The 25,628-nt window shown below is 46.3% G+C and overlaps 13 protein-coding genes across 13 annotated transcripts; 4 read left to right on the forward strand and 9 right to left on the reverse strand.

The window, feature by feature from the left end:
• Positions 1 to 392: 392 nt before the first annotated feature.
• Positions 393 to 1,582, forward strand: EDB82DRAFT_494766 (uncharacterized protein). The gene is made up of 2 exons (XM_025733145.2): positions 393 to 920; positions 977 to 1,582. Exons 1-2 carry the CDS (start codon positions 611 to 613, stop codon positions 1,384 to 1,386), a joined length of 720 nt encoding a protein of 239 aa, XP_025584081.1. The 5' UTR covers positions 393 to 610; the 3' UTR covers positions 1,387 to 1,582.
• An 8-nt stretch (positions 1,583 to 1,590) lies between these two features.
• Positions 1,591 to 2,250, forward strand: EDB82DRAFT_123772 (RmlC-like cupin domain-containing protein). Its single transcript, XM_025733146.2, has one exon. It carries the CDS (start codon positions 1,863 to 1,865, stop codon positions 2,235 to 2,237), a length of 375 nt encoding a protein of 124 aa, XP_025584082.1. The 5' UTR covers positions 1,591 to 1,862; the 3' UTR covers positions 2,238 to 2,250.
• Positions 2,251 to 3,324, reverse strand: EDB82DRAFT_123773 (uncharacterized protein). Its single transcript, XM_025733147.2, has one exon. It carries the CDS (start codon positions 3,091 to 3,093, stop codon positions 2,263 to 2,265), a length of 831 nt encoding a protein of 276 aa, XP_025584083.1. The 5' UTR covers positions 3,094 to 3,324; the 3' UTR covers positions 2,251 to 2,262.
• A 164-nt stretch (positions 3,325 to 3,488) lies between these two features.
• EDB82DRAFT_494769 (uncharacterized protein) lies at positions 3,489 to 4,139 on the reverse strand. The gene has a single exon (XM_065608495.1). It carries the CDS (start codon positions 3,952 to 3,954, stop codon positions 3,706 to 3,708), a length of 249 nt encoding a protein of 82 aa, XP_065464497.1. The 5' UTR covers positions 3,955 to 4,139; the 3' UTR covers positions 3,489 to 3,705.
• A 2,027-nt stretch (positions 4,140 to 6,166) lies between these two features.
• On the reverse strand, positions 6,167 to 8,114 carry EDB82DRAFT_553829 (major facilitator superfamily domain-containing protein; the record flags this gene model as incomplete). The annotated part of the gene is made up of 6 exons (XM_025733150.2): positions 7,751 to 8,114; positions 7,380 to 7,700; positions 6,708 to 7,324; positions 6,352 to 6,662; positions 6,249 to 6,272; positions 6,167 to 6,180 (listed from the first exon to the last, which is right to left on the reverse strand). Exons 1-6 carry the CDS (start codon positions 8,042 to 8,044, stop codon positions 6,167 to 6,169), a joined length of 1,581 nt encoding a protein of 526 aa, XP_025584086.2. The 5' UTR covers positions 8,045 to 8,114.
• Positions 8,115 to 8,548: 434 nt separating this feature from the next.
• Positions 8,549 to 10,191, reverse strand: EDB82DRAFT_566046 (major facilitator superfamily domain-containing protein). Its single transcript, XM_065609820.1, has 2 exons — positions 9,749 to 10,191; positions 8,549 to 9,693 (listed from the first exon to the last, which is right to left on the reverse strand). Exons 1-2 carry the CDS (start codon positions 9,897 to 9,899, stop codon positions 8,567 to 8,569), a joined length of 1,278 nt encoding a protein of 425 aa, XP_065464498.1. The 5' UTR covers positions 9,900 to 10,191; the 3' UTR covers positions 8,549 to 8,566.
• Positions 10,192 to 10,865: 674 nt separating this feature from the next.
• On the reverse strand, positions 10,866 to 12,767 carry EDB82DRAFT_535108 (FAD binding domain-containing protein). The gene is made up of 5 exons (XM_025733152.2): positions 12,542 to 12,767; positions 12,370 to 12,489; positions 11,769 to 12,323; positions 11,386 to 11,721; positions 10,866 to 11,339 (listed from the first exon to the last, which is right to left on the reverse strand). Exons 1-5 carry the CDS (start codon positions 12,636 to 12,638, stop codon positions 10,924 to 10,926), a joined length of 1,524 nt encoding a protein of 507 aa, XP_025584088.1. The 5' UTR covers positions 12,639 to 12,767; the 3' UTR covers positions 10,866 to 10,923.
• A 614-nt stretch (positions 12,768 to 13,381) lies between these two features.
• On the forward strand, positions 13,382 to 15,603 carry EDB82DRAFT_494775 (Pyoverdine/dityrosine biosynthesis protein-domain-containing protein). Its single transcript, XM_025733155.2, has 4 exons — positions 13,382 to 13,899; positions 13,947 to 14,329; positions 14,380 to 15,035; positions 15,086 to 15,603. Exons 1-4 carry the CDS (start codon positions 13,473 to 13,475, stop codon positions 15,552 to 15,554), a joined length of 1,935 nt encoding a protein of 644 aa, XP_025584089.1. The 5' UTR covers positions 13,382 to 13,472; the 3' UTR covers positions 15,555 to 15,603.
• Positions 15,604 to 15,705: 102 nt separating this feature from the next.
• EDB82DRAFT_473775 (heterokaryon incompatibility protein-domain-containing protein) lies at positions 15,706 to 17,615 on the reverse strand (the record flags this gene model as incomplete). Its single annotated transcript, XM_025733156.1, has 2 exons — positions 15,706 to 17,375; positions 17,447 to 17,615. The coding sequence occupies 2 exons, from the start codon at positions 17,613 to 17,615 to the stop codon at positions 15,706 to 15,708; spliced, it is 1,839 nt and encodes a 612-aa protein (XP_025584090.1).
• A 1,066-nt stretch (positions 17,616 to 18,681) lies between these two features.
• On the reverse strand, positions 18,682 to 19,296 carry EDB82DRAFT_523062 (uncharacterized protein; the record flags this gene model as incomplete). Its single annotated transcript, XM_025733157.1, has 1 exon — positions 18,682 to 19,296. The coding sequence occupies one exon, from the start codon at positions 19,294 to 19,296 to the stop codon at positions 18,682 to 18,684; it is 615 nt and encodes a 204-aa protein (XP_025584091.1).
• A 504-nt stretch (positions 19,297 to 19,800) lies between these two features.
• Positions 19,801 to 21,059, reverse strand: EDB82DRAFT_535111 (pyridoxal phosphate-dependent transferase; the record flags this gene model as incomplete). The annotated part of the gene is made up of 2 exons (XM_025733158.2): positions 20,988 to 21,059; positions 19,801 to 20,931 (listed from the first exon to the last, which is right to left on the reverse strand). Exon 2 carries the CDS (start codon positions 20,914 to 20,916, stop codon positions 19,801 to 19,803), a length of 1,116 nt encoding a protein of 371 aa, XP_025584092.1. The 5' UTR covers positions 20,917 to 20,931; positions 20,988 to 21,059.
• Positions 21,060 to 21,070: 11 nt separating this feature from the next.
• On the reverse strand, positions 21,071 to 23,166 carry EDB82DRAFT_573728 (putative C6 transcription factor). The gene is made up of 3 exons (XM_025733159.2): positions 22,309 to 23,166; positions 21,784 to 22,239; positions 21,071 to 21,721 (listed from the first exon to the last, which is right to left on the reverse strand). Exons 1-3 carry the CDS (start codon positions 23,113 to 23,115, stop codon positions 21,329 to 21,331), a joined length of 1,656 nt encoding a protein of 551 aa, XP_025584093.1. The 5' UTR covers positions 23,116 to 23,166; the 3' UTR covers positions 21,071 to 21,328.
• Positions 23,167 to 23,595: 429 nt separating this feature from the next.
• EDB82DRAFT_553838 (amidohydrolase 3) lies at positions 23,596 to 25,224 on the forward strand (the record flags this gene model as incomplete). Its single annotated transcript, XM_025733160.1, has 1 exon — positions 23,596 to 25,224. The coding sequence occupies one exon, from the start codon at positions 23,596 to 23,598 to the stop codon at positions 25,222 to 25,224; it is 1,629 nt and encodes a 542-aa protein (XP_025584094.1).
• Positions 25,225 to 25,628: the final 404 nt, after the last annotated feature.

Raw genomic sequence — 25,628 nt, forward strand, 5'->3', positions numbered from 1 at the left:
TGCTTACTCTACTCTGCCAAGGGAAAGAAAATGTCGAGAGCACAGCCTCAACCAAAGATTTTTGAAGCGCAAAGACCGAACTTCCACTCAATACGATAATGATTCGATGATTGGATGTTTAATATTAAGACAGACTATTAATCACGTTCATAGCATTATTCGCCGTAAATTAAATTATAAAATACGTCTGTTTCATGCTCTCGACCAGATAATAATCAGGCCAATCACACAAGAGCTCTTGTATAGCTCACCAATAAAAGATCCGATCTATGCACTGCCTCATTGTCAATACAACTGACGCAGCTGGCTCTTCCACCTCATTCTCATATGCCTGCCAATCCGAGTCATCCGGTGACTTTTGGTCGACTAAGAAAATGCCGAGGCGCCGATCCATATGATTGTCGATCACTATTGTTCTAGAAGAGTCGAACAGAGAGAACGCCTTCCAGGATGAGATATTTGGAATCACAACTGAGGAATGGCCCTCAAAGCCTTATTTGAACCATTACAAGTTAGGACTTGCATTTAAAGTCATGTTGCCGACAAATTCGTTGTTCCATCAAAGTTACCACATTCTGATAACAACAAGTACATCACACATTTCGCCGTCATGGGAACTGTAACTCGCAAAAACATCAATACTGGTTATCCCATTTGCCTTTATACTACACCCACGACCAGACAGAACAAGATATGGAAGAGAAACATTGATATCATTGGACACTGGGCCATATGTATCAATGGCTACTGTTACGAACTCGCCAGACTTGCACAGGGCGTCGAGAAGACGTACGGGCTGCGCTTTCTGCCCGAAGAGGAGTGGAAAAGAATAAAGCGACTAGAGGGAAGACGCATCACAGAACGAGACCCTCTCGGATATACTGCACGGCGATGGACTCATGAAGATATCAAGCGCATGTGTAAGCATTATAAAAGATATCCACAATCATGGAAGCTAACGAGACATACAAAATAGCTGAGTTAATCTGGAACGGCCCCCTCCGAAACACATACCACGAATACAGGACCAACTGCCAAGTATTTGTCCTCCTTCTCGTCAATCTTGTCGGAAATAACGACGTCAAGGTCAGTTTCCCAACACTGTTCAGTGAGATGGTCAAGGATGCTGGAATTGCCCGCGATCTGAGTTACTTCGCACTGACCGGTGCTGTGGTTGGCGGCGGTTCGGTCATTGCGGGCATGAGTCTTATTTTTTCACCCATAGACCCGACGACAGTATTGGGTGCCTGCGCTGTCACTGCTGGGAGCGCGGCTCTCAAGGCGACCAACGAGCTTTGGGAGGGTCGAAATATGAGAGAGCAGTATATTGCGAGGACTCAGGCCGAGTTGAGGGCGCAGCTTGTGCGGGAAGGGATTCTTTCGTAAAAGACTTCGGGTCAAGACATGCCAGTTATAGTTGTGCATGTGGTCAATTGTTGTTCTTTACAGTCCTTTTATTACTTCTTTGAGTCATCCTCAACTGATACGCTCATCTCTCTATGGAGTACAGTAATGAAGAAGTTGTGTAGGTTGGATTTAGGTTTTAACTAGTTATGTGAATGCATATCATTCATCTCCACCGGGAATAAAGACACGAGACAGAAAGCAATAGAATTCGCGCGATGACCAATCTTGTTGTTTCCCCACATCGTCTATCTTAGTCTGCGCCCTTGCTGACGCCTTGCAAGCGACAGACCAGAGTGGATCATCATCCATGTAAGCTCAACTCAACTCAACGATATAAAACCTCTAACCGTGAATAATCATTCATTATATCAATAACAATCAACTCATTTAACTTTCTAAATCTCAAATACAAGCAAACACATACAAAGAGAAACATAAACACATAACGAAACGAAATGTCTCAAGCCACTTCAATCCCCAGTGTCCTTTCCTCTTTCACCGAAAAGTGGTCCCCTCGTCTCGTCGCCTCAATAAACGACCACGACGTCAAAGTCGCCAAAATTGACGGTGAATTTATATGGCACGCGCACCCAGACTCAGAAGAACTTTTCTATCTACTCTCCGGAAAGTTGACGATGGAGATCCAAGGCGAGGAGCCGGTCGTCATGAAAGAAGGCGATATGTATGTTGTGCCAAAGGGTGTGACACATAAGCCTGTGGCGGAAAATGCGGTTATCATGATGGTTGAGCGCGAAGGAACGGTCAATACGGGAGATCAGACGGACTCTGACAGGACAAAGACGCCAAAGGATGTGAGAGGGGAGAACTAAGAGTAGTTGCTGGTTAGGCTTTGGTTCATTCCTCTGTAGGAGGATCGGGTTGCTCAACGACAAGGCCCTTCATAATCTCATGACACTCTTTTGCCACCTGTCTGGACTCAGTCGAAAGAAAATCCTCGTCGTGACTGACTTGTAAGAATCTCTTCTTCCAGTGCTCCCAGTGCTCATACATGGTAACCTCTATCATGTAAGTCTTGTTACTCCGCCCCCGCACAGCTCTGTCGAAAACTTTGAGCTTCGCTGGCTGTAGAGTTTCGACCAATTTTGATCCGGCTACTTTGAGCCATTCGCAAACCTGATGAATCTCAAATTCGAACTCTTCCATCTCCAAGCATACTAGATTGATCACTCCGTATGCCCATTCTTCTTCAATGCCAGAGATGCCGCGGAGGTACATCGTCGCTTCCAAGTAACCAGCGTTTTTGAAAAAGGCGACATTTTTTTGATTACCCATGTCTCTGTGTTCAGAATAGCAGTTTGACCAGCGTGAGGTGAAGGTGGGTAATTTCCACCAATGTATTCGCCCGTCGCATGGTAGGTCCTGGATGGCGAGCAGCAGACCCAGGATCATCTCGTGTTCTTGATCGAAATGTATCAAACTTGCGGCTAGAAGTCTCATTATTCTGAATACAGTCATGGTTCTGGCATCTGGGTCGTCTATGACTTCTCGCCTCGCAATTGTCGTGATCAATCGTGCGGCGGACTTTGCATTCATCTCTCCGTTGAGATAATGGCAAAGAGTGATAGCGTCGTCGAGGTGGCATGATACGAAGATGTTGTCCAGATCTTCCAGGGAGGATGATGCTTGGGAGAAGATCCATTCATCTCTAGTTGATATTGACGGCATAGTGGTGTCTATGTGTTGTCCGTAGTTTCTTTTCAATTAGTTTCGACGAAACTTGCGATTTATTCTGCAGGTTTATTGTTCTCATGACGGGGTTATGTTAATTATGTTTCATCAAGTTCATGTCAATAATTCCGAAGAATAAACTAGATGTGTAAAAATTCAATGTCAAAAATTGGGCACGATATGGGGAAGGCAGTGGTTAGCTATCAGCAAGGAATAGTTTGTGAAAGGTGTTTTCTTTACATCTACCTGAGAGCAGGCAGAACTTCCCTATTACGAAAGGTGTTGTGAACCCTGCTCGGAACAGTTCGGTCCGGTTTCCGTATTGCCGGGCTTATTCCGGGCGCCTTTCTTTCTGCGTGACAGGCTGACAGCAGAATAATGCAACCTTGCATAAAGCCGAACACGCTAATACAGTCTTCCATAATACCCTACATCATTTGGATACATAAGAGACAAAATTGATAGAACACTTTATGTTTCTTAGACTAACCTGCAGTATCGCTTCCCTGCAGCTTTGTCGATCCTTTTGAGCTCCTGACCTTCGGGGGTCGGGGGAGTATTATTTGCTTCGCGCTCATCTTCCTCCTCATCCTCCTTCCAATCCCAGATCTACATCGGAGGAGCACATGACATGAACATGGGAGCAAGGATCGCACTGTCCCAGTCCAAGATTGCGGAAATGATGGCTTTGTTGGATGTAGGGTCGACTAGAATGTTGCGTGGAGCGAGATCTAAATGAGCAAGGGAATAGTAGTGTTGGTTGGCAAACCAACCGCTAGCCTCTAGCTCCGACGCCATTTGGATGAACTCGTCCATTTGTCTCGGCCCAACTGTGTCTTTTGGACGGCGCTGCAGCATTTAATTTTTCTGGGCGTTGAAAACATTCTCAAGTATCTTGTCAATAGGTTGTTCAGATTGCGAAGAATTGTTGAATGGTGTGGTGAGACTTGGATCCGTTGATCTGAAAGCCGGAACATGAATTGGCGCTGTCATGTCTTTATCGTCAATTAGCATAACCAATTTACCAGCTTTATTACTGTGCACGTTCAGCATCTGCATGAATATGCGCCCAAACTCTCAGGCGAATCGACATCGATCCTGATGATAGAGATTGGGATACGTTGAGATCAAATCGACCCCATGGATGCGATTCTGGATCCCGTACGGCACGCCAAGGGCGTTGTACTCGGTCTCGTCAAACATCACCACTCTGGGAACTGGGATTTTGGTGTTTCGACGAACAAATTGCAGCGCAGCGACATCGTGATCAACCTGGGCAGCATCAAACTGAGGCATTCGTAAGATGTAGTCCGTTTTCTCACCATAGGGGGATTGTCGTGTGATTTCTATAATGCGCTTAAAGCCGCCTTTGAGACGCCCCACCGTGATTTCGTCGTCGATTGAAGAAGCTTCCGGCCAAAAGGTTTTCTAGGCAAGAGTCATAACGCGAAACTGGAAGGTTTCGAATGATTCATGGTCCCACTCGACGGTAGATGTGTATAACTTATCGTCATCAACTAAGCTTAAGGAAGACGAAGATGAGGTCATAGTGCGAGTCGATAATTTCTGTGTAAAGTGAAGGAAGGAACAGTAATCTGCGCGGACAAATCGACCTCTAAGGGAAGGAAGTTGAACAAAGGAAACGATGAAGGGCGGCTTAAACCAATGATTTAAGCTCTCCACAAGTTACCTCTGCAATACATGTATTAGTGTAGCGTGTTGGTCGTAGCCTTTGAGCTTTAGACTATAAAAATAATTAACGTAAGAAGTATAGTCTTATAAGCATAAAATGACCTACTAATTTCGTCTCCTATGCTTCTGTCGGCTAACTTGAACCGTCACAATACATATTCGTCAATAATTAGCTAACACACCCTGAATCTCACCGATTGTGTACTCTGTTGAGGCCAATCACAGTGAATGGGATTGGCGGTGGGAGGAGAATCCCAAATGTCTGCCATCGTTGCCCCATTCCGCTGACGGGTATGTGCAGGTGAGGTCACGATGTTAACTGGACAAAGCGTTAAACACAAAGTATCTCGCAACTACCAACCGTTGCATTGCCCGTGCATAACTGAAGGAATCTGAATTAGGACACGTTGGGGTTTTCTAAGACTCAAAATCGTGCTCTGCTATACTTCCTTGTTGTTCCACGCACGATGGTAAAGGGCTTGAACTACTTGTTGTTTACCAAGAGATCAGCATGTCAGCCGCAGAAAGTGAAAGACAGCCAGCGACCAATCACAGTTGTTGGGTTCCCATGAACGTTGGTAGACCAAAGACACAAGCGAGCTTGGATGTAATCGAACATATTATGATTTTGGCTGTTAGCGATACTGATGAAAGACTCATGGGAGCATTGCACCGTTATGTGATCTCCAAAATCAACAGCTGTCACACGTGGGAGCTTGTGGTGGCCTACTTCAGTGATATTGAACAAAGCAGGGAAGATTGGAGGCGCAATATTAAAGTCTATCATTTTTACCATGTCGTCTCTTGGCAAAAGATAGCCATCCCAATTCACTCTTCTCTTCTTCGTTGACCACATTTCTATCATACTTCTATTGCTGCCATATACAATGCCCCGGAGAGGTGCCACAACAACACATCACTGCCCCATGAAGCGAAAGGGCAACTGTCGAAGCCAAAGGGCCATAGGGTTCTGTACTACACATAAGATCTTTTGCAGAGACCATAACTGGGCTAACTTGAAAAACGGAGATTGGAGTAAATGTGTCCTAGGGGCAGTCTATGCATCTGAGACTTCTTCATCGGCATAATTATTGGTCCTATGATATGATTGTCAATTGGATACAGACTGATCAAGTGCATTTGCAGCTTCGGTATGGCCACCCATTCCAAGAGATTTGAGCTTATAACCAACCAGTGCCAATTGGATGATTACATGTGTGAAGCGGGCGAATCAAGTTGGAGTTTTTGAAATGTTGGAGGATATGTTTGCGGCGTCTTGATTTGTGATGAAGTTACTGGGTTGTATGTACAGAAATGAGGGTATTTGATGTCAACATATGCCAGAAAATTGGAGGAGTATTGTACTTAGAAATGAACATCATTGTAATAAAGCTATGAAGCGTCGCAGTAGTGAAATCGCAACCGACCAACAAAATACCAATTCTTGTGTTACATCTTACCACCTGCGGAGTAACTTGGTAGAACTATTGAACTCATCAAATTCCACTGCAAAGCACAGTTAGACTGCAGTATATTCAGGACCTCTCTTGTTCGATTCCTTACTTTCATAAGTCTCCCCGTTGCGACCTGGATGGGTAAGGATATACGTGGGGTTGACATCCGCCAGGGCTTCATCTGTTCCTTCAAGGTCTTCTTCCACTGCCACATGATCTCGGATCTTGAGAAAGATGACTGGTGCAGCAATCACGAGCGACGAAGCTAGAAGGACCCAGTTACTGATGAACTGTGCTTCGAAAGACACCTTTCTGGCATCGAGGTTATTGGAGATAGCGGCGCCGGCTGATTGGATGCCTTTGTAGAAACCAATGTAGTTTGCGCAGCGCCGGCCGGAATTGGAGAGAGCACCCATGAACCTACAACAGTTAGTGAGACAGCTGTGTCGGTGGGAGAAGACATACCAGTAGACAGTAGCTTGCCAAGCAGCATCGTAGAAGCCATAGAAGATGTATAAAAAAAGTGGCCCGGCGTATCCTGTATCATTCCAATCCTTCTCCGTTTGGGCGCCAGTCATTGATCGAGTAAATGTTCTCTGATGCGCCCAACCCCCACCCCACACAATGAAAGTGAGGGCAAAAAGAACCACGAGAGCGATCTTGGCCCTGACAGAACGGCGAAGGTATTCCAGATCGAGCAAGTATCCCCATATGGCAGCTGCAAAGATCTGCGCCAGCCAATACAGTAGACTGTTGAGAGCCTTAGCTCTTGTCGAGAAATAAGCCCCGTTGACAACGTTTTGTTGATAAACGTAGAACCAGTTGGACGAAAAGAACATAGGAAACAGGAAAATGATGAATGGTTCAAACCGAATCGTCTCGTACAAGCCAAGTAGTTCGCTTTGCCATGTCGGGTTCTTCATCAGGATGACATACGACCCGTCTTTGCGGATGACATCATTTGCGTTGCAGAGAAGAAGAGCCAAGCCCGCTCCGAAGAACATGAGGACGATGAAACCGATATAAGTACCATCGTTTACGTCGACGTTCTCGTTGCTTTTGTAATTGCTGCCGAGGGGGATCTGATAGAGACGTTAGTTAGACACATGAGTGAATAGTGTGGGATCGACGACTTACAAGACTTCCAAGAACTGCGCCAAGATTAAAAATTCCCCAGAACCATGCAAAGTAGTGCCCCTTTTGGTGTTCGTGTGGATACGATATCATGATAGTGCCTTGGGCAGTCCATAGCATCGCTGCACAGAAGCCAAGAAGAACGCCCGAAAAGAGATTGAATCCTCGGACTTTCTCTTCAAAGTGGTTCGATAATAGCATGCTGATCATGTATATGCCGTAGCCGATGCCACCGAAGGCAAGCGTAATTCTCACGCCGAGTCTATTAACGAATGTGCCTCCGAAGAAACCGACGACGGCAAATGTGCTGTACAAAGCTGTGTTCTTCCACCTTTCAACACAATGTCAACGTTGGACAAGAAAGTTAGGCTTACCATGTCGGTCCCCAGTTTAGTGTCAACCTTTCCAACACCGCCCATTCCATTCAATGCATTGAACATACCGGGACACATGAAGCATACAAAGGCAACCATGCCCAACTGAATCTTTGGCGACGCATACCAAGGTAGCGTATATCCGAAGATCCGGTATTGGCGATACTTGAATCCTTGTGGTACGTCTACGTTGCCGGTAGAGTGGTTGTAGAACAAATCCTCACGGACGGAGGAAAGCGCCTCGGGGTTGTTGACCGGGGCAGATTGGCCTGCGGCGGGTGTGTTGAGAGACATGACGTTGGACTAGACTTGACAAGAATCTGAGACAGCAATCCCGCAAGCAGTTGCCCAGGAAACGTCTTCTTATTCAATGATAGTGGAATACGAAAAGATTGCTGACGTAGCGGGGCACAACATCTTTAATATAGAAGAAAAGTCCGAGGTGGGACAGGACATAACATGGTCACAACATGCCGAGAAGTGTTCTTGTGCAGCTTCACACCGAAAGGCAAGGTGGCGTAGGGCTAAGAGTGATAGGCTTGCATGTACATCTAATAGTGCTGGAGTTAAGGTAGGCTCTGGGGGCTGGGCAAGTCAATAACGGTTTACAGCCTTAATATATAAAAAGACAGATCATATTTGGTTAGTGAGGCTGAAAGCCATGCTAGGGTATTTATAGCACTTGGAGGGGGTGATATGAATATTACTTGTCCCCCGAATTGTAAGATGTCATTCAGCATATGGCCCCCAAATGTTACACAAGACACACACAAATTGTAAGACAGGCTGATAGTTTCACCAATGATATCGATAAAATTATACTATCAAGGACTTTCTATCCTTTAGAAGCCTACTGCATAGTATCAACATAGCACCCATGAAAATAGTCAACCCTGCCCAAACCCACGAGGCTGTATACCCCATGCTCTTCCTCAATGCTCCGCCAACAGGGGGACCAAACAAAAGCGCAACCGACATAACCGAAAACGCCATTCCAAATCTTGTCCCAATTCTTCGCGGATCACTTGCCAGTCTAACAAAGATGGTCGGCTGAAGCGCGAAAAAGGAACCCGTAAAGAAACCTTGACTTATGACCGTAACAAGCAGTCGCGCCGTTGTGGTTGCAGAGATTAGGCACAGACTTGTGGTGGCGAGTAACACTGCCGCACAAATAATTGTGTTCATTGGACCAAGCCTCTGAGCGAGGAAAGCAGGAACAATGCGTCCAAATATTGAACTGCTGTTGAGAATAGCCAACAGGTTTCCAGCGAGATCAGATGAAGCAATGTTGTTGTCGAGAGCGTAGCTTTGGACATAAACGAAGGGCGTGTACATTCCTAAGAAGACTGAGAAGCAGCCGAGCACGAAAAGTATATAAGGTCGGTCTGTAAACGCCGTCTTGTCAAGAAGCTGTCTGCGTTGTGATGGTCTACTAGAGTTCGGGCCAGGTCGAAGGACAAGGTTGGAGAAAGCTAGTAGAACCAACAGCAGTAGAGCCATGGCTCGCGTCGCCCATTGTAAACTTGTTTGTTCGTTCAGCTCCCGAATCATTATCGGCAGTAGTACGCCACCAAGACCACTACCACAAGCTGCGAGTCCGTTTACAAGAGGCAATCTTGTAGTGAACCATAATGAAGTCACAGCGACACTCAGAATTGATAGGCAACCAGCTCCAATACCAATCATCAGCCCTTGAGTGAGAAGATATTGCCAGTACTTGGTGCTTATGCTTTGTAGTACAGTCCCAATGACAATAAAGCTAGATCCAACGGCAAGCAAATGTCGAAAAAAGCCAGAGTCGTAGATGGGACCGACGATGAAGCCTGAAAATACCATCAAAAAGGTCTGTAGGGAACCAATGATGGATATTTGGAATGGTGTATGTGAAGAAAGCTGGTCACGCTCATAAATGGTCTGAAAGCTTCCAAAGCTTGCTATGAGACCTAGAATATGTCTGTGGTTAGTATTTCGCTCATGATGTTGGCTTGAGATACTTACCCCAGGTGCAAAAGTAGAGACAAAATGAGCCGACGACCTGCAGCCAGGCAATCAAGCCGCCATCTGGGATTGGACTTGGTGATGCATCCTCAACGGAAGAGGTGCTTTCAGCCATCGGGCTATCATGGGCTGTCTCTTTCGTGGCGTCCATGGCTCCTGGTGTTCTTGTCAATGCTCGTCCTGAGACAGAACCTAAGCCGTCTAATGAAGGAGGAATGGGCCGAAATACAACCGGTATGCTTATCAATCTCTGTTTCTCTTACGATTCTTTATCCAGGATCAAGATAATCCTCGGTAATTTACTCCACAGTGGATCTCGATTAACTCAAAATCAGCACATCAAGGCACAATGCAGTCAATGTCTGTGCCACTCTTGACACATGCATATTCGACGATTAATAATAACAGATGGAGAAATTTCGCTATCCCACTTCAAGAAATGTATCTTGGTCACCAGTCATGACCCTGTAGCAAGCAAGTTCTTCTAAGATATAGCGGGACTTTTTTGCTCTACCAAATTGGTGAAACAACCGAGGCCTGCCTAGCTGGGAAGGTGGTAAACATTGGACTTTTTTTCTTGTTCTTGAATTAAGCTAGAACAAGGTCAGGAAACCGGGGACACCCGTGGCCAAGATGTGATTAATGCTCTACTGTGGCAAAGCAAACTAGATTGAGTTCATGTACCATTGACAGGCATGCATCATGCATCACCTACCGAGACGGGGAATTCTGTACGACGGGACCTTGCAGGGTGCAGAATATGGCAGATCCTGGATTTTAATGCTCTATTGTGGCAAAGCAATCAGGATTAACTTCATTTAATGCTCCCCACGGCATGGCACGATTCATGTCCTCACGAGAGCGGTAATTTTGTACGGTTTGAACTTACAAGATGCATGTTCAATATGCAAAGTTCCCAATATCGCACAGATTGTGATAAGATTATCTTGACGAATGCATCTCCATTCGCCTAAATTGGTGACATATTCGGATGGAGATACCTAGCATTCACAGGCTTTGCAATTTATCATGAAATCAAAGCTATACATAATGTAAAAATATGCAACAAAAGAAGCGGGCAAAAATAAATACAAAGACGTACGAAACTGGTCTGTTTAGATAAAATAGTTGGTGAACATAAATCCACGACTGATTAAGACAATCTACCCTACATTTCATCTAAACTTTACGTAGTAAGCATCCAAATAGTTTTTCCATGCCTCATCTTCGGCCGTGCCAACATATCCGACATACATATCCGGCCGAACAATCACAATAGCCGAGGCCTTGTTTACCCAATCAGCAAAGAAAGTCTTGTCACAATCCCTGTCCTGATCCAACTGGACATGGCCATTGGTCGTATCATCAGGTAAGATGGTGTAAACAGGAGCCGCAGTCGACCCATTGGGAAGACGTTTGCCAATAACCAAGACGATGAATTCGCCATATCCAACGTTCTGATAGAGTCGCGTGGTCTCCCCGGAAGTTGCGTTCATGACAACATCTGGACATCTAAATCCAGGTCTCCATATGCCGTGTTCAACACCCTGCACTAACGGAGTGGCGAATTCGCTATAGTTGACACCCATGCCTATACTTGTTAATCGACTGGCGCGGAATTTCGGAATTAGACGTACCTGTGATGAAGCCGGCATTTCGTTCGATTGTGGAGACGTATTTCTTGGCTGTATGCACCGTGTCCCTGACTAGTGCTGCAGCCACTCCGATGACTTGAGCAGCTGTGGATCGACGCTCAATATCATAGCTGTCAAGAATAGCCTTCTTTGATTCAGTGGTAAGGTTGGAAGGTCGTGCGAGTGCTGCTAAACGCCATGCCAGAGCAAAGGCATCCGAAACACCTGTATTGAGACCTTGACCACCGTTGACAGAGTGAACATGTGCAGCATCGCCAGCCAAAATTATTCTCCCATGGCCTTCTTTGGAGATGAAGGAGCTAGCAAGGCGCTCCTTGACTAATAAGTGTCAGCAGGGAGTAAGTGTTTCGGAGCAACAGACGTACCATGAAACGTGCTGAACCACTCAGTCTTGGTAAACTCGACTCTGTACGGATAGAGATGCTCTTTGATAGACTCTTCCGCCAACTGCTGAGTAATCTCACCCTTGAGTAAAACATAGAATCGAGACATGCCTCGTTCTCTTGGAATCCATGCCACCCGAGACTCTTCATTAAGCTCAAAGGTGATAATCTCAGGACACACGGGAAAGTTAGTATCTAGAAATGTATCCAGAACTGCCCATGTCATCTCAGGTTTGGTACCAGTGAAAGGAATTCTCAGAGTGTTTCTGATGAATGATCGTGCACCATCTGCACCAACGACATACTTGCTGGAAACCTTTCGACCAGATTTTGTCATTACTGTAGCAGACTCTTCATCCTCAGCGATGTTGATGACATGTTCATTATAGCTGACAGAATCGCCTAGACGATTGCGCATAACCTGTTCGACAACAGGTTGCCCGATCATGAGGAAGTTCTTGTGGAGGGCGTGCTCGATGCCAACCCACCACTCGTTCTGACGAGATTTGAAGTCGCCAGCTTTGAAAGTTGAACTGGCTGTTGATTGTTAGAATTAATCATTGAGAGTATTGTGTTTCCTTACTGTTGCATTTCAGACCATCTGTGAGCAGCTCATCAAGGATACCAGCAACCTCGAAATACTGTTGTGTTCGGGCATTCAGAGCATCAGCTCTACCAAGCTCCAAAGAGCAAGGCTTCTCGTCTGTTAAAATGTTGTCAGGCTTTCGTTCATGTCAAGGATTGTTGAAGCTTACCCAGGACGCGGACTGAGATGCCCAACGGTTGAAGAAGAAGGGCAACAAAAAGGCCGGTAGGACCGCCACCAACAATCGTAATATCGACTTCCTCCATTTTGATGATTCAGTGATTCTCGCGGTATTAAGATAGTTCAAAAAGAATATATCAAAGCGTGAATATTCTATGCTTCACGGGACTTAAGACAAGATAACTCATCAAATAACTAAAACTATCAGACGACTTACCCAATTCAGATTAATCAAACCATCCCAGGCGATCAAGGATAAGAAACACAAATGTCTCATCCGAACAGCCATATCCTAGCACTTACATCAAACAAAGACCCAATTTTTCTATCGCCTCAAGTTTAACTCAAAGTTCCCCTGCAAGATGAAAGCCGAGTGGGATAGCCGAGTGGGATGTCGATCATGCGAGCGGACCGTCCCCTGGCGAAAATCCAAGTTTTTACGAAATAGACCCAGCTGGATGGAAAAATATTTCATACTACGGTAACACAATGACGACGGATGTGGCTTGGCTTCCACAAAGGTTGAGTTGATACCTTCTACTCTGGGATTCTTCCGTGTGGTGACGGGGATGTTTGTCACAATTTTCCAGCTTCCTGATGAAGCGATTCCTTCGGATAAGGCGATGTGACGAGGCTAATTGTTTTTCCAAGTAATTGGTGATTGTACGATGGTCCACTAATGAAACGATTTGGTACTTTTCACGAATTGCCTTAGTAAGTAAAACGAAAATGGGATGGAGGGATAGTTGCAATAAGTTCAGATGTACTGTTCTTGATGCTGCACAGTATAGTTTATAAGATTCGTTATCCTTCACTATCCGTTGTCTGAAGCAATTCGATCTTCATTCATCAAGCATTGCATTCACTTTTACATACCCACAATCACGTACCTGCATATCTAGCTCTTTGCTTCGTTCACCATGGCTGTATCCAGTCACCGTCCCGTGACCTCTTTCCCCTTTGGAACAACGGTTCCACAAGCCAGTATCGAGCCATTCACACTCGCTCTCGATCGTGAGGCTCTTGAGACCTCTACAAAGATTCTCGATATCATCGGCAGATATCGCATGAAACAAGATGAGCGTATCTGCTCACAGTCAGATCAATCAGCTCTCAGATTCATTGCTCTTATCTATACACATGTCAAAGCTGATAGCCCTGTTCCTCTGTGCCTCCCAGCATTTCCCTTCAAGTCACCAAACTCATCCTCAAAAACTTTGGGGAAGCTCCCCGACAAGGGCGAAGAGATTGCCCTTGCTCATCTAAATGGCCTGTGCAATTCTATTGGCGATGTGTATACGCCAGGTGCCAAGCTCACTATCATTTCAGATGGACTTGTGTATAATGGTATGTGAGATTCTCAGCATGACCGAGGAGTAGGCTAACAATGACAGATTTGTTAGGCGTGCCAGATAGAGATGTTTGGGCATACGGCGAGACTCTTCGATCACTGGCAGCCGAAAAGGAATTTCACAACATTTCATTTTCACGTCTAAGGGATCTTGTCGAGATCGATTTGCCAAAAGAACTCGACGAGATGACCTACGTGGCAAATGCATCAAACTTTCGTTGCGCACTTCTCAACACCTTCAGTAAGCCTGGATGGAGTTGGGATCAAGTTCGACAGTCAGACGACCAGTGTATGACATATCGTGGCTACATCAAGTTTCTCCAAACAGATCTGGAAACGGTTTACCCGGTTGGTGAAGGTCGCAGCAAGTCCAAGTATAAGAGAGGAATCGAGTACATCGCGAAGCAGATGATGGCTCGCGGAGACGTAAGTTCTCAATCAGACTCGACTAGATGAGTCGTGAGCTAATATTGCAGGCCTTTGCCAATGCTGTTCGACAAAAGTACCCTGATCACATTCGGCTATCAATTCATCCATCAACTGGTGCTCACAAGCTTTCCGTTAGTTTGCTGCCAACTGACTCAATATACACTACCCCATGGCATTGCAGTGTTGCGTACAGACTGGATGGTACGATTCGGACAGGCATGCGATCAGAATTCGATAGCGACGACACTTTTGAACTGGTTTACAATAACGGGCGACCTTCATACTATCGTGAAAGGTCATCTCTAGTTTCATGGGCTGGGGATAAGGGTGGCATCATCGTCGACCCCATGTATCCTGCTGGTCTGACCATTCGTCCTGCCAATGGACCTAGTTCTTTGACAATCGATGACATTGACACTAAGAAAGTACGCGCTCTGTCAGAGATCAACTCCCCAGTCGTTCTGAAGGGTTTTGTCAAAAAGCCCAACCGCGACCGTTTCATTAATCTCAGCCACCGCTTCGGAACCCCGTTGCCCTGGAAGTTTGGTCTTTTGCTGGAAGTCAAGGATCGTGGTGCAGACGCTCGAGGTTTGAACAATGTTCTCTCTGCCGAGCCTATGCCATTCCACTACGATGGCTTGTTCAAGGTCGTGCAACAGACTGACGAGGATGGAACTGAGAAGACAGTTTCAACACCACCACAGTAAGTAACATGTTCGTTGACAGTGATGAGACGGTTAACTGAGTAACTAGGTTCCAACTTTTCCAGGGTGCCACATCTTCACCCAAAGACACTGGATTCACCATCTTCTCCTCATCAACCCTATTCTTCAAGTACCTACCGATGTGGCTCAAGAAGGACATTTCAAAACTCACCTGGACTGTTTCGACAACAGCATTCGATAACACAGTCTTGAGAGGCCTACCACTGGCTATCGATCATCCCACGACTGGAAAACCATGTCTTCGTTACCATGAACCTTGGCCTCAGTCCAAGACCGTGTTTGATGCTTCTGAAGTCACAATCGATGGCTTCGAGAAGACGGAGAGTGCTGCTATCACCGATACTATTGATTCGGCTCTTTACGATCGCAGAGTTGCGCTGTATTATGCTTGGGATAAGGGTGATATCCTGGTCAGTGATAACATCTTAATGATGCATACACGGAGCGACTTTACTGCGGGGGTTGATCGGGAGCTTTGGAGAATCCACTTTGAATGAATAGTGCTGTATTGTTAAAGTAGGCTGAAATTGAATATTTTAAAATCACAGAATTAATAAGTTGAAATTTTGTTTTAAGTCATGCCTCTACATGTATTTATCTTGTTCTTATAGAATGATCAAATGTCTCATACATTAATCTATAGTCATCTTACACTATAATGATGTCTTCCAAGGTTCCCTGTGTCATTGCTGTCATACATATGTTTTCCATTCGTCTTCTTGCATCTTTGGAATTAGGCATCTCTCGATCATCCGACTCAAATGAAGTTCCAACTCCCACTCTACGATAGCGTGGAGGGCCGTTAATTGGACCTGCCAAAGAGTTTGATGATATGAGTATCAGAAAATAGGCCCCGTAAACTCGATTGTCGCCTTCTAACGATGGGTTTCCGTTGTCAAAATGCAATGTTAGGGGAACTGCTACCAACTCAGGCTTCTTATCACTGTAGTCAGCCAGACGGACTCGAGGCAGATTAAATCTGGGGGGGTCGAGAGCTACCCCAACACGAAATGACGCCTCTCCGTCGCCAAAGTATAAATGGCCGATAGATAAGTCATCATCATCATACTCCACAACGCATGGGTGAAGTTTAACGCAAGATAGGTGGACCCAACCGCCGGTGACCTGACCAAACGGGTTTTCAGGGTTCTCGAGATCGACCTTCGCGCCTTTCACAATAGCAAGACTTTGGATATCCTCTGGACCTAAGAACTCTAGAGGCTGGTTGATGGAAGCCCAAGACCAGGATGGCGCCGTATAACTCGTTGGAGCGCCCCTCAATGTATATCCATAAATAACTTTCCAGGCTAGATCCCAAAGTAGACTTGTCCTCCAAAGACCAGCAAGATACTCTTCCCCAGGGTCACCATTGGAAGTTCTTTCGAGAAACACGCGGGCAGCCAACCCCCCGATTGCTGGCAACTTATCCGCTTCCACGGTCAGATATCGTTGTGTGTACCTCAGAACTATGGCGCCCCAAGCATCCTGAAGCTCATCGTCGTCTTTGGTTGTCGTCCTCCTATGTATTTTGAAGTCCGGTTCGCTATCATCGGTCTTCATGTGATTATCCTGCGTATGAAACCCTGATCGGCATTCAAAGTACATTTGGTCACTCGCGAAGTGTACTGTTCGGGGTGGCAGATATCGTTCTTGAAGGGCCCAAGCACGTTTCGACAACGGCTCCTTTTCCAAATCGATGATCCCGGCCCAAGGTGAGATACGACGGAGAGGCACTGGAGATATAGCAACGCTGTCATGCACCCCGTCTTGACGAAAGGGAATATAACCATATCCGGGACCTTCCCTAGGTCCTAGGAATCCTTCTGAACAGTTTGCTGCCCTGGTAGCGGCGATGGTGAGATATGCGTTTCCGTATACATCACACATGCGCGCTGACTCGTGCACCCAGTCGTCGTTATCGTCTTGCAGGATGCACAGACTGTCTATCCAGATATAAGGAATTCCCAACTGATGCGTTAACCAAAAGGCATCTTGGAACGTTTTGGGGAAGGCATCAAGAGGCAATCCTTGTTCAAGTTGGTGTTTGGTGCCATTGTTGAGTGTGAGAGGCTGGACGGCGCCCCAACAATGGCTGAGGGCGGCATACTTAATATCTGAGATAACGGACGTGCAAAGCGATACCTTTCCTTTGTCATGTTCATATCTCAACAGACGAGTGGGTTTCATTGTATTGTTGACATAATGTTGATGGTGGGTCGAACAGTCTGATAACCATTCACTGATGGAACTGAGGCTATCCTTCGATTGCGGTGATTCTGGGATGGTACGCCCATGGATAATATGGTTAATGGGGCTATCTGTTGCGGTTATTAGTATCCCAGATGACCGAGATTGGAATGTTAACGTCTTGGTTATTGCCTGAACTTACCTCTGTCGACATAAAAGCCAACTCCTCCTAATAGCGCATAATATGGATAGTCGTTTCTCTCCGATGCCATCAGCTGGATTCCCTGACCTTTGCCAAGACCACAAAGAAATAATAACCCCTGCCCAGGCGGATGGGCACATAATCTGTCATTTTTGGCCTTCCTAAACATAATCATATCCCTGGCACTGTGTAGTAGAGCTCGGCAAAGATCACATTCTTCAGAAGCTTTAAATAGATCTTCTAAGGTTTTATGGTGAGGAATGAGGAAATCCTCAGGGTCACAGTCTGTTCTCTCCAGGCTGAAGTGCAAAACGCGTTCGCCGACATCGAAATCGCTACTGCTTATTCTATTGGAAAACGAAGTGTTGAAATATGGTTCAAGTCTTAGCCGCATAACGGTACTGAAATCAAAACTGGAGCATAATTTACAAAGCATGGTTATGAGAAGAAATATGAGATCGACTTCATTCTATGATTCTTGATAGCAGTAGTAAAAAGCCGCAAACAGAGTCATGGTAAAAAGTAGCCCGGTTCATCACGTGCCAGGACTCTACCCCTTACCCTGGACCTTGAAAAGCCAATTCAAACCATCTAGTTGAAACAAACCGCTGTTGCATTTACCTTGAGTCTTGATGATGTCGATCTCCCTTGTTTAGTCAGCGATACTTAATTCCAGACCTTGGCTGTTCAAGATCTTTGTGCATTAAGTTCTTTTCTTGGTATATGGCTTGCTAGAATACTAATGAGACCAAAGCCACCAGAGACAGGTGATGAATACGACATGATGTGAACGGTCAAGAGAACCAAGCCAACAATGGGTTGACGAGAAGAACGAGTGCCAAGAGAGGGGTGCCCTTCAGATCACCAACCCTTTTCCAAGCCTCATCTTGCCTATGATACTTGAATTGTTCCATGGCTTCCGATGACAAGTGGTTTGTTGGAGATCCAATGCCTCAGTACGCCGCCAGTCGAGACCAGAAAAGCGACGAAACTACAGCTGTCAGCCTTATTTGGGCTGCTCGTTCAAGCTGATTTGTCAACAAATCGCTAACAAAGTCACTTGGTATGTACGAAGCGTCATTGAGATGAAGAGTTGTATAACCTTCGGGGAATTCGTTTTCGAAGTTTCCGCCTTCGCAATTCCCATCAATCAGGTCAACGGAACTGTGTGAGGTTTTCCATTTCCCATGGCAGTGTATTCACTGACTTTTAAACTCCAACGCTTCCTTTCGAAATCAGTCTTCTGAAGGTGCGATCTTTCTGTCTTTTTCGTGGGGAGTGAGAAGAACAAATAATTGCTCCACTTGACGTTGAGGCCACAACGTGGGCATCCACTTCATCCACTTGTAAAGAGATATTTGTGTCGTGGTCTTGTTGTCACTTGAGTTGAAACGGTCGTCACGCCACTCTTTATCGTCACGATGTTGGTCAGCCTCGGCGCCAAGATGCCATGCTAGTCCATGGACATCGCCCGTTATTGTGTAGTATTGTCGACCCTCGAGCTTGGCCCTTATGCTAGTGACATAAGATGGGCTTGGTCCGTCCAACATAGCGACTGTAATGGATTCATTTCGTAGTACCAGCATATTGGAACCGAAGGGATGTGGTCGAGAGGGCAGTCCAGTCAGATTGCTGAACATGAATGGGATAGTCGCGTTGACCATGACAGAAGAGCTAGATGAAAAGTTGGCGAGGTCAACAGGACCAGTTAGTCCGTATTCGCCACTGCTAACAAGTACTAGAGTTATAATTCTTCCCCCAACGAATGTTTTGTAGCCAATACTGAGAAAAAGCGGGAAGGCAAGCGAGGCAGACAGAAGAAGTGTCCAGCGCTGAGAGCCTCGCTGCATGTTCAGCAGACTACCTAAAACACTCTTCTTGACAACGATATCGTAGTTCTGCAAGAGACTAGCCCACCTTGTCTCGAGTTAAAGAAACACAATAGTTGAAAGCTTGTTTGTGCAGAGGTCCATGATGGATAGTATCAAGCCGATAATGATGAGTTGGTACTTCTGTCCGAGGTTCCCAGCGGTCGTAGGATGGAAGCAACAGATGAGGCCCGCGGTGCTACAGCAGATGCTCAGAAGGAGTGCTGCAATTTCCGAATGACAGACTTCAGGGTGTGAGGGATGACCGCTAGAAACCCAAGAGACGAAATTCGTAGTTTAGCTTATATCATTTACAGCAGACTTCTTACGCTTTTTATTTCTGTACCCTAAACCTTCGTTTTCTATCATGCTGCCGTATCCACCACTAAGTAGTGGCATACGGCAGCTGTGTGAATCACTTGGTTTATAGTTTATCATTCTCTCACATACATTGCTCCCCATATTACCAAGTGAATCTATCTGTTTCTATTCGTCACGCAATGCAGCTGAGATAGCCTTCATACCACCCTCGAGCTCTTCACGTGACGGCCATCCATAACCAAGTCGGAAAAAGTTATCAGAAAGCTCAAACCAATGGCCAGGACCAACATAGGTGGAATGCTTCTCAAGAAGCCTCTCGTAAAATGCCGGCAGCCCTCCCTTCGGCCCCTTCTTGATTCTGGGGAAGCAGACAACACCACCGGTCGGCTTAACCCACTCCAGTAGCTCTTCGCTTTCTATCCATGACTCGACCATCTGAAGACGAAGTTTCATCTCATCTGTTGTTTTGGCCAGGATCTGCTCGCGACGAGAGAGGACATCTGTCGCTATCCATTCGTTGATGACACTGCCACTAATACTAATCTGTTCTTTAGCAGCTAGGAAGGTTTCCTGGAGTTTCTTGTTCGTACTGATGAGCCAGCCGACACGGACGCCAGGCATGCCAAAAGACTTGGACAATGAGCTGACACTCAGAACATGATCGCCTAAAGAAGCCGCCACGGGAAGTTTGACGCCAAAAGAGATGTCGCGATACGTCTCGTCCACAAGAAGCAGAACACACTTTTTCTTGGTAATGGCAACAATACGATCAAGTGCCTCCCGAGAGAGAGTAGAGCCGGTAGGGTTATGTGGGCATGTCATAGAGATGAGCCGAGTGTTGGGCTTGATGGAAGCCTCAATCTCCTCAATGTTGGGCTGAAAGCCATTCTCAAAAGTGACATCAACGTAAGATATCTCGCATCCTACAGCTTTGGGCGTTTCCAAATTTGTTGCATAGTTGGGGCGCACCACGACAAGATGATTGCGCTCCGATGCAGATATACTCCCGAGCTGCGAAGCGGTAATGATAAACAAAGCCCCAGCAGCGCCTGACGTGATAAGGACATCGTCGGCGGTGACATTGGCATCGTCGGCGATGAGCTCCCGCAGTTTGGTCTCACCACGGTGTTCGTTATATAGAAGGGTTAAGTTGGGAATTTCGAGGTTCAAAGACTCAAGGGTTTGGTCGGTGATAGAGCTCTCGGAGAGATTGTACTTGATCTTGTCGTAGCCATACTCCTCAGGCGATTCGATCTCAATAGGCATGCGCTCGAACTTCATGTTTGCGGTGATGGACTGTTTTTGCGAAAGGGTTAATACGTGTAAAGCAGTTCAGGGGATATATGTCTCACCCAAGAAGAAGAATAGACTCGGGGCTTTATATGTTGTTGTTAAAAGCGATGGAGTTTCTGATTTGTGAGCTTGAGGGGCTTGACGAACTATTTAAATAGAATAACGCGAGTAGCAGTTGACGTTTTCCTAAGATTATTACGGTCGGCGCTTCGACTTGCCCTCCCAGAATGCATATTAAGCCGAGTGTACCCCACAGGTAACAGACGCGCACTACTACAGATACAGCTTACACTCCCACATACCATTATACTCTCCCAGGTGGCTTCACTTTCGCCAGCACAAACCAAGAGCATTACCCGGCAGAAAGAAAATACGGCACTTAGTCAATATCTTAAGGCACTCATATCAGCAATACACGACTTCCCATCTGAAACGACAACTCCGCCCCATCTCGATCACGATGTTGCAACGCCCAACAATTCTTCATAATCTTAAGCACAGTGCCACTATTTCCAATACCTCCACATTCTCTAATAAGATTAGTCAAGAGTAACTCAAAGAAGCCTTGCTGCTCAACTCCGGCCATGCACCCGATGATGTAGAGAGGCCAAACGAGACCTTGGAGTGGAATGGCCCGGGGCCAGTCTCGAAGTAAATCAACGGCCTTTGCAACCGTCTCCTTGATTTCGGGAATAGATGCCCAAGGACCTGAGACTATAGTGCTTGATAGGACCAACGCTGCCAGGGCGAAGATGTGCGAGACCCATGTCGCCTGAAGAGTTTCGGTATCGGTCTGTTGAGGAATTAGTACCCATTTCTGTCACAAGATGTTTTTCTAGTCTTCAAAGTACTCACTTTTTTTGCCACCTCTAGTTCTACAATACCATTATGTAGTCTTGTCTCAATATTTCGACATTTGATCACTAATTCTGGTACACTCAACGTCCTTTTGTTCTGCATGTCCTTTTTCCAGGCTTGGAGATGTGCGAGGTCGCCGATTGAAATCATAACCCAGTTATAACAACCCATCAAGTCGGCCATGTCAAGATCTGATTCTTCGAGCCATTGTTGATACGCAATTCGCGGCACTCGACCTGTCGAGACACATGCCAGGATGTCAAACCATAATGCTTGAGTCACAAGAAAACTGAAATCCGGATGGGAATCTTCACCACTGTTTATACTCGCTGGAGAAGTCAAGGGGTTATTAGAAGATGAGGACTTTCTGAGAGCTTTTGGTGAAATCATGCCGAGAACAGTCATAACAGCATCGAGGTGAGGAAGCCAGTCATATTCTGCGCCGTTGAAAACCTATAAAAAGTCGAGACAAGTTAGAATGCTTCAACAACCAACTGATGCTTCCACCACTCCTGTTATTACCTGAAAACTTATCAGCGTCATGCTTGCAGCGAGAAATTCCGCAAGTTTAGGCTTATCGCTGAGTAACGTCTCGATCTCGGTGCGGCGCGAAAACTCGCATAGCTCTCTTAGAGCCCTTGAGTAATATTCGAAAGCTTCTTGGTTATAATGGTAACCATGCTGTTGGGGGACTTGGATTGCGTTTCGGTGCCTGGCGGCGAGCGCTAGGGCAGCGCAAGAGAGGGAACCGCCGTTGCTGAGAAATAAGAGGAGCCATCCCCTATTTCCTAGACGGGAACGGATGCGGAAGTAGGGGAATTGCCAGCAAAATACATGATCCAGATAGTACATGATTAGAGACGCCGATTTAGGTTGTAAGACATATGGGGAAGTCAAAGGTTCTGGGGGTAGGCTAGTCTGTGGGCTTGTTCCACCTTGTGCCGAGCGTTGAGTATATCCAAGGCCCAGTTGAAGGTGCGCTGGGCTACTGGAATGGTCTACAACATGCCCTGGCTGTGAAGGAGACGAATGACTAGCGTCTTGGACTGGAGATGTCTGTGGCAGAGATTGTCTAGCAGTAGGCGTTGTCTCCTTCTCCCTTTGCCGATCACTCTTCCGGGCTCGGCGGACATGCTGAGCATTCCGCTTGATAGCTTTCTTGATGCGCGCAAGCTCCTGTTTTTCGGCGGCTGACCCATCCATCCAAACAGGCTTGGGGCCATAACCGTGACACGGAATGCATCGGTCTTTGCATTCTCTACATGCAGGGACGTGAAGGTCGCATTTCCGATGTCTGAGTTTGCATGTCCAGCAACCACTTGGCTTCATGACGACTGCGTTCCTTTCCCACGAGATTTGGTGTTTTTATTTTTGGTGATGGAGCGTTGGGAGACTAAGATTTGTCTGGGGGATTAGTGGGGCTTTTGAGCGGCAAGTTACCCGCCATCTACAGCATCCACCGAATCAGAGCCCATTCCGAGTTCAAAATTAAGTCTCCCATCTTGATTGATCTATTGAGACCTAGTTTGACATCCATTATTCCCATAAAGGATGACAAGGTATACATGCAGTATCGAAAGAGCCATATCACCAAGTGGGGCTGAGCTGAGGCGCTTCGACTTACCCTCCCAATTCATCTCAAACTCCCAGAGCCAAATTCGCAACAATAAAAACAAGTTCAGATTATAACAGATGAGGTAGAAAAAGGATATATCTATATGCTACCTTCTTCGATCACTTGCCATCAACTCCAGTTAAACGAATACCAAAGTTCTATTCCAGAAACACCAAAACGAGCTAGTTGCTATGATGCCCAGCAAGCTTTTCCGCAACGGGCGGATCCTGACAGAAGCTAATGCCAAATACGATACACCAGTCCAATTTGCTGATAGCATGCTGGTTCAAGATGGGAAGATTACCGCCATAGGATCCTATCAGGACATTGCAGATGGTATCGAAGACCTCGAAATCCATGACCTCCAACAGCGTGTCGTGCTACCGAGCTTTATTGATGGGCATATGCATCTTCTACTTCTCGGACAGTCCCTCCGCAAGTTGGACCTTACTAAATGCACCAACCTGGTGGACATCCGGTCAACAATCAAGTCATTTGCTATTGCAAACCCGCAGGTGGATACTATCATGTGCAGAGGCTGGATGCATTTTATGACTCCGGACGGAGTAACAGCGGATCTGATCGATGATATTGACCCACGACCTATTTTTATCGACAACAGTACTCTGCACTCATGTTGGTGCAACTCAGCTGCATTGAAGGTCCTGGATATCGAAGACATGCCTGATCCCGCAGGAGGCAAGATCCATCGGTATGCCGACGGCAAGCCTTCTGGTTTACTCGATGAAGGGGCTATGATGTCTATCATCTGGCCGTTCCAAGCAAGGTCGTCTCCCAAAGGGGAACGCATCGAAGCGATCCGCGCCGCCATCGAGAAATACAATGCTGCTGGCTATACTGGTTTAGTAGAGATGGCTATGGATGAGGAAGCCTGGGATGCCTTGGTAACTTTATTTGGAGAGTCATATCAAGCTATTCGCATCGCGGCATACTGGCTCATTAGGCCCACCACAGATAACAAGGAGAACCTAAGACAGGTCCAGCGTGCAGGCGAGCGTAGCAGAAAGTTCAATAGTTCGACCAGCCCTAATTTGCGACTTGTTGGTGTCAAACTTATTTGCGATGGTATCATTGATGCTTGTACTGCGTATCTCTCGCAGCCCTACTCCCCACTGCCGTCCTGCTTCCCGCCTCCTATCTGGGAAACGGAGTACCTTGAGCCTGTTGTCAATGAAGCCAACGGTCTTGGGTTACAAATCGCACTCCACGCTATTGGAGACGCCGCAATCAAGATGGCCATCGACTCTTTAGAGAAATACGGCACTCCAGGGCGCCGCCATCGCATTGAACACTTAGAGCTTGCATCACCAAGAGACGCTCAACGACTTGGTGAGCTTGGCCTTACAGCATCTATCCAGCCCGTCCATGCCGACCCATCAATCCTGCAAGACTGGCCAAAACTTCTAGGCGAAGACCGCTGTTCTCGAGCCTTTGCCTATCGCGAGTTTGCAGACGCTGGTGCTCTCATGGCACTAGGAAGCGACAGCCCTACGTCACCTTGGCTACCCATGCATAACCTCTATGTGGCAACCACGCGCCAATCGTCTCGAAAACCAGGCTATGGAAAACCTGTTAACGAGCATTTTCGGCTTGGCCTTTGCGAGGCTATCGTTGCAGCGACTGAAGGTGCCGCACGAAGTGTATTTGAGGACCGGACAGGAAGTCTAAAAGTCGGGAAGTTGGCAGACTTTGTTGTTGTTGATATGAGCCTAGACCCAAGCAAGTTGCTGGAGGCAAAGGTTAAAGAAACTTGGTTTGAGGGCCAACGTGTTTGGATCGAAACGGCAGAAGTGGCAAAGTAGTTAGTTTCTTGTAAATAAAGTGATAACTCGGAATTACTTTCCATGTCAATCTTTTTGTATTTGAGGAACTGTATCCCAATCATTCCGGAACCGAGTTTGAATAAATGACGAATCAAAGTCTACGAAAACATGATACTCAATAACATCTTGTGGCCACTCTCTCTGGCTTGAAAGGAGCGCGATGTTACTCCAATCCCATACAAATTGTTCTTTCTCCCCTTCAAGAACGCGATGGTTTTAAAGTTGAGCTATGAACCATTGATCCAAGTGATGAATCCTGACCTTGTCTGTGTACTAAGGATTAACTAGCTAAGTATCTTGCACACCGAGATCGTCAAAGTAACAATTAAAATTGATTATGCTCTATCAGCCAACTTGGAGCTCCAAAATTCAATCATCAGCGA

Source organism: Fusarium venenatum (assembly GCF_020744135.1).
Source record: "Fusarium venenatum strain MPI-CAGE-CH-0201 chromosome Unknown EDB82scaffold_2, whole genome shotgun sequence".
Classification (NCBI taxonomy): Eukaryota; Fungi; Ascomycota; class Sordariomycetes; order Hypocreales; family Nectriaceae; genus Fusarium; species Fusarium venenatum.

Excerpts from the sequence above, each read along its gene's own strand:
- EDB82DRAFT_566046 (XM_065609820.1), bottom strand. The coding sequence starts at position 9,899 with ATGGACGCCACGAAAGAGACAGCCCATGATAGCCCGATGGCTGAAAGC. Across the intron at positions 9,694-9,748 it reads TCTCTACTTTTGCACCTGGG|GTCTCATAGCAAGCTTTGGA; the intron begins GTAAGTATCTCA and ends GACATATTCTAG.
- EDB82DRAFT_494769 (XM_065608495.1), bottom strand. The coding sequence starts at position 3,954 with ATGCTGCAGCGCCGTCCAAAAGACACAGTTGGGCCGAGACAAATGGAC.
- EDB82DRAFT_123773 (XM_025733147.2), bottom strand. The coding sequence starts at position 3,093 with ATGCCGTCAATATCAACTAGAGATGAATGGATCTTCTCCCAAGCATCA.
- EDB82DRAFT_494775 (XM_025733155.2), top strand. The coding sequence starts at position 13,473 with ATGGCTGTATCCAGTCACCGTCCCGTGACCTCTTTCCCCTTTGGAACA. Across the intron at positions 13,900-13,946 it reads AGATGGACTTGTGTATAATG|ATTTGTTAGGCGTGCCAGAT; the intron begins GTATGTGAGATT and ends TAACAATGACAG. Across the intron at positions 14,330-14,379 it reads AGATGATGGCTCGCGGAGAC|GCCTTTGCCAATGCTGTTCG; the intron begins GTAAGTTCTCAA and ends CTAATATTGCAG.
- EDB82DRAFT_494766 (XM_025733145.2), top strand. The coding sequence starts at position 611 with ATGGGAACTGTAACTCGCAAAAACATCAATACTGGTTATCCCATTTGC. Across the intron at positions 921-976 it reads TGAAGATATCAAGCGCATGT|CTGAGTTAATCTGGAACGGC; the intron begins GTAAGCATTATA and ends CATACAAAATAG.
- EDB82DRAFT_123772 (XM_025733146.2), top strand. The coding sequence starts at position 1,863 with ATGTCTCAAGCCACTTCAATCCCCAGTGTCCTTTCCTCTTTCACCGAA.
- EDB82DRAFT_573728 (XM_025733159.2), bottom strand. The coding sequence starts at position 23,115 with ATGAAGCCAAGTGGTTGCTGGACATGCAAACTCAGACATCGGAAATGC. Across the intron at positions 22,240-22,308 it reads TGACGCTGATAAGTTTTCAG|GTTTTCAACGGCGCAGAATA; the intron begins GTAATAACAGGA and ends GACTTTTTATAG. Across the intron at positions 21,722-21,783 it reads AACTAGAGGTGGCAAAAAAA|ACCGATACCGAAACTCTTCA; the intron begins GTGAGTACTTTG and ends ATTCCTCAACAG.
- EDB82DRAFT_535108 (XM_025733152.2), bottom strand. The coding sequence starts at position 12,638 with ATGGAGGAAGTCGATATTACGATTGTTGGTGGCGGTCCTACCGGCCTT. Across the intron at positions 12,324-12,369 it reads AGATGGTCTGAAATGCAACA|CCAGTTCAACTTTCAAAGCT; the intron begins GTAAGGAAACAC and ends AACAATCAACAG. Across the intron at positions 11,722-11,768 it reads GTGGTTCAGCACGTTTCATG|TCAAGGAGCGCCTTGCTAGC; the intron begins GTACGTCTGTTG and ends GACACTTATTAG.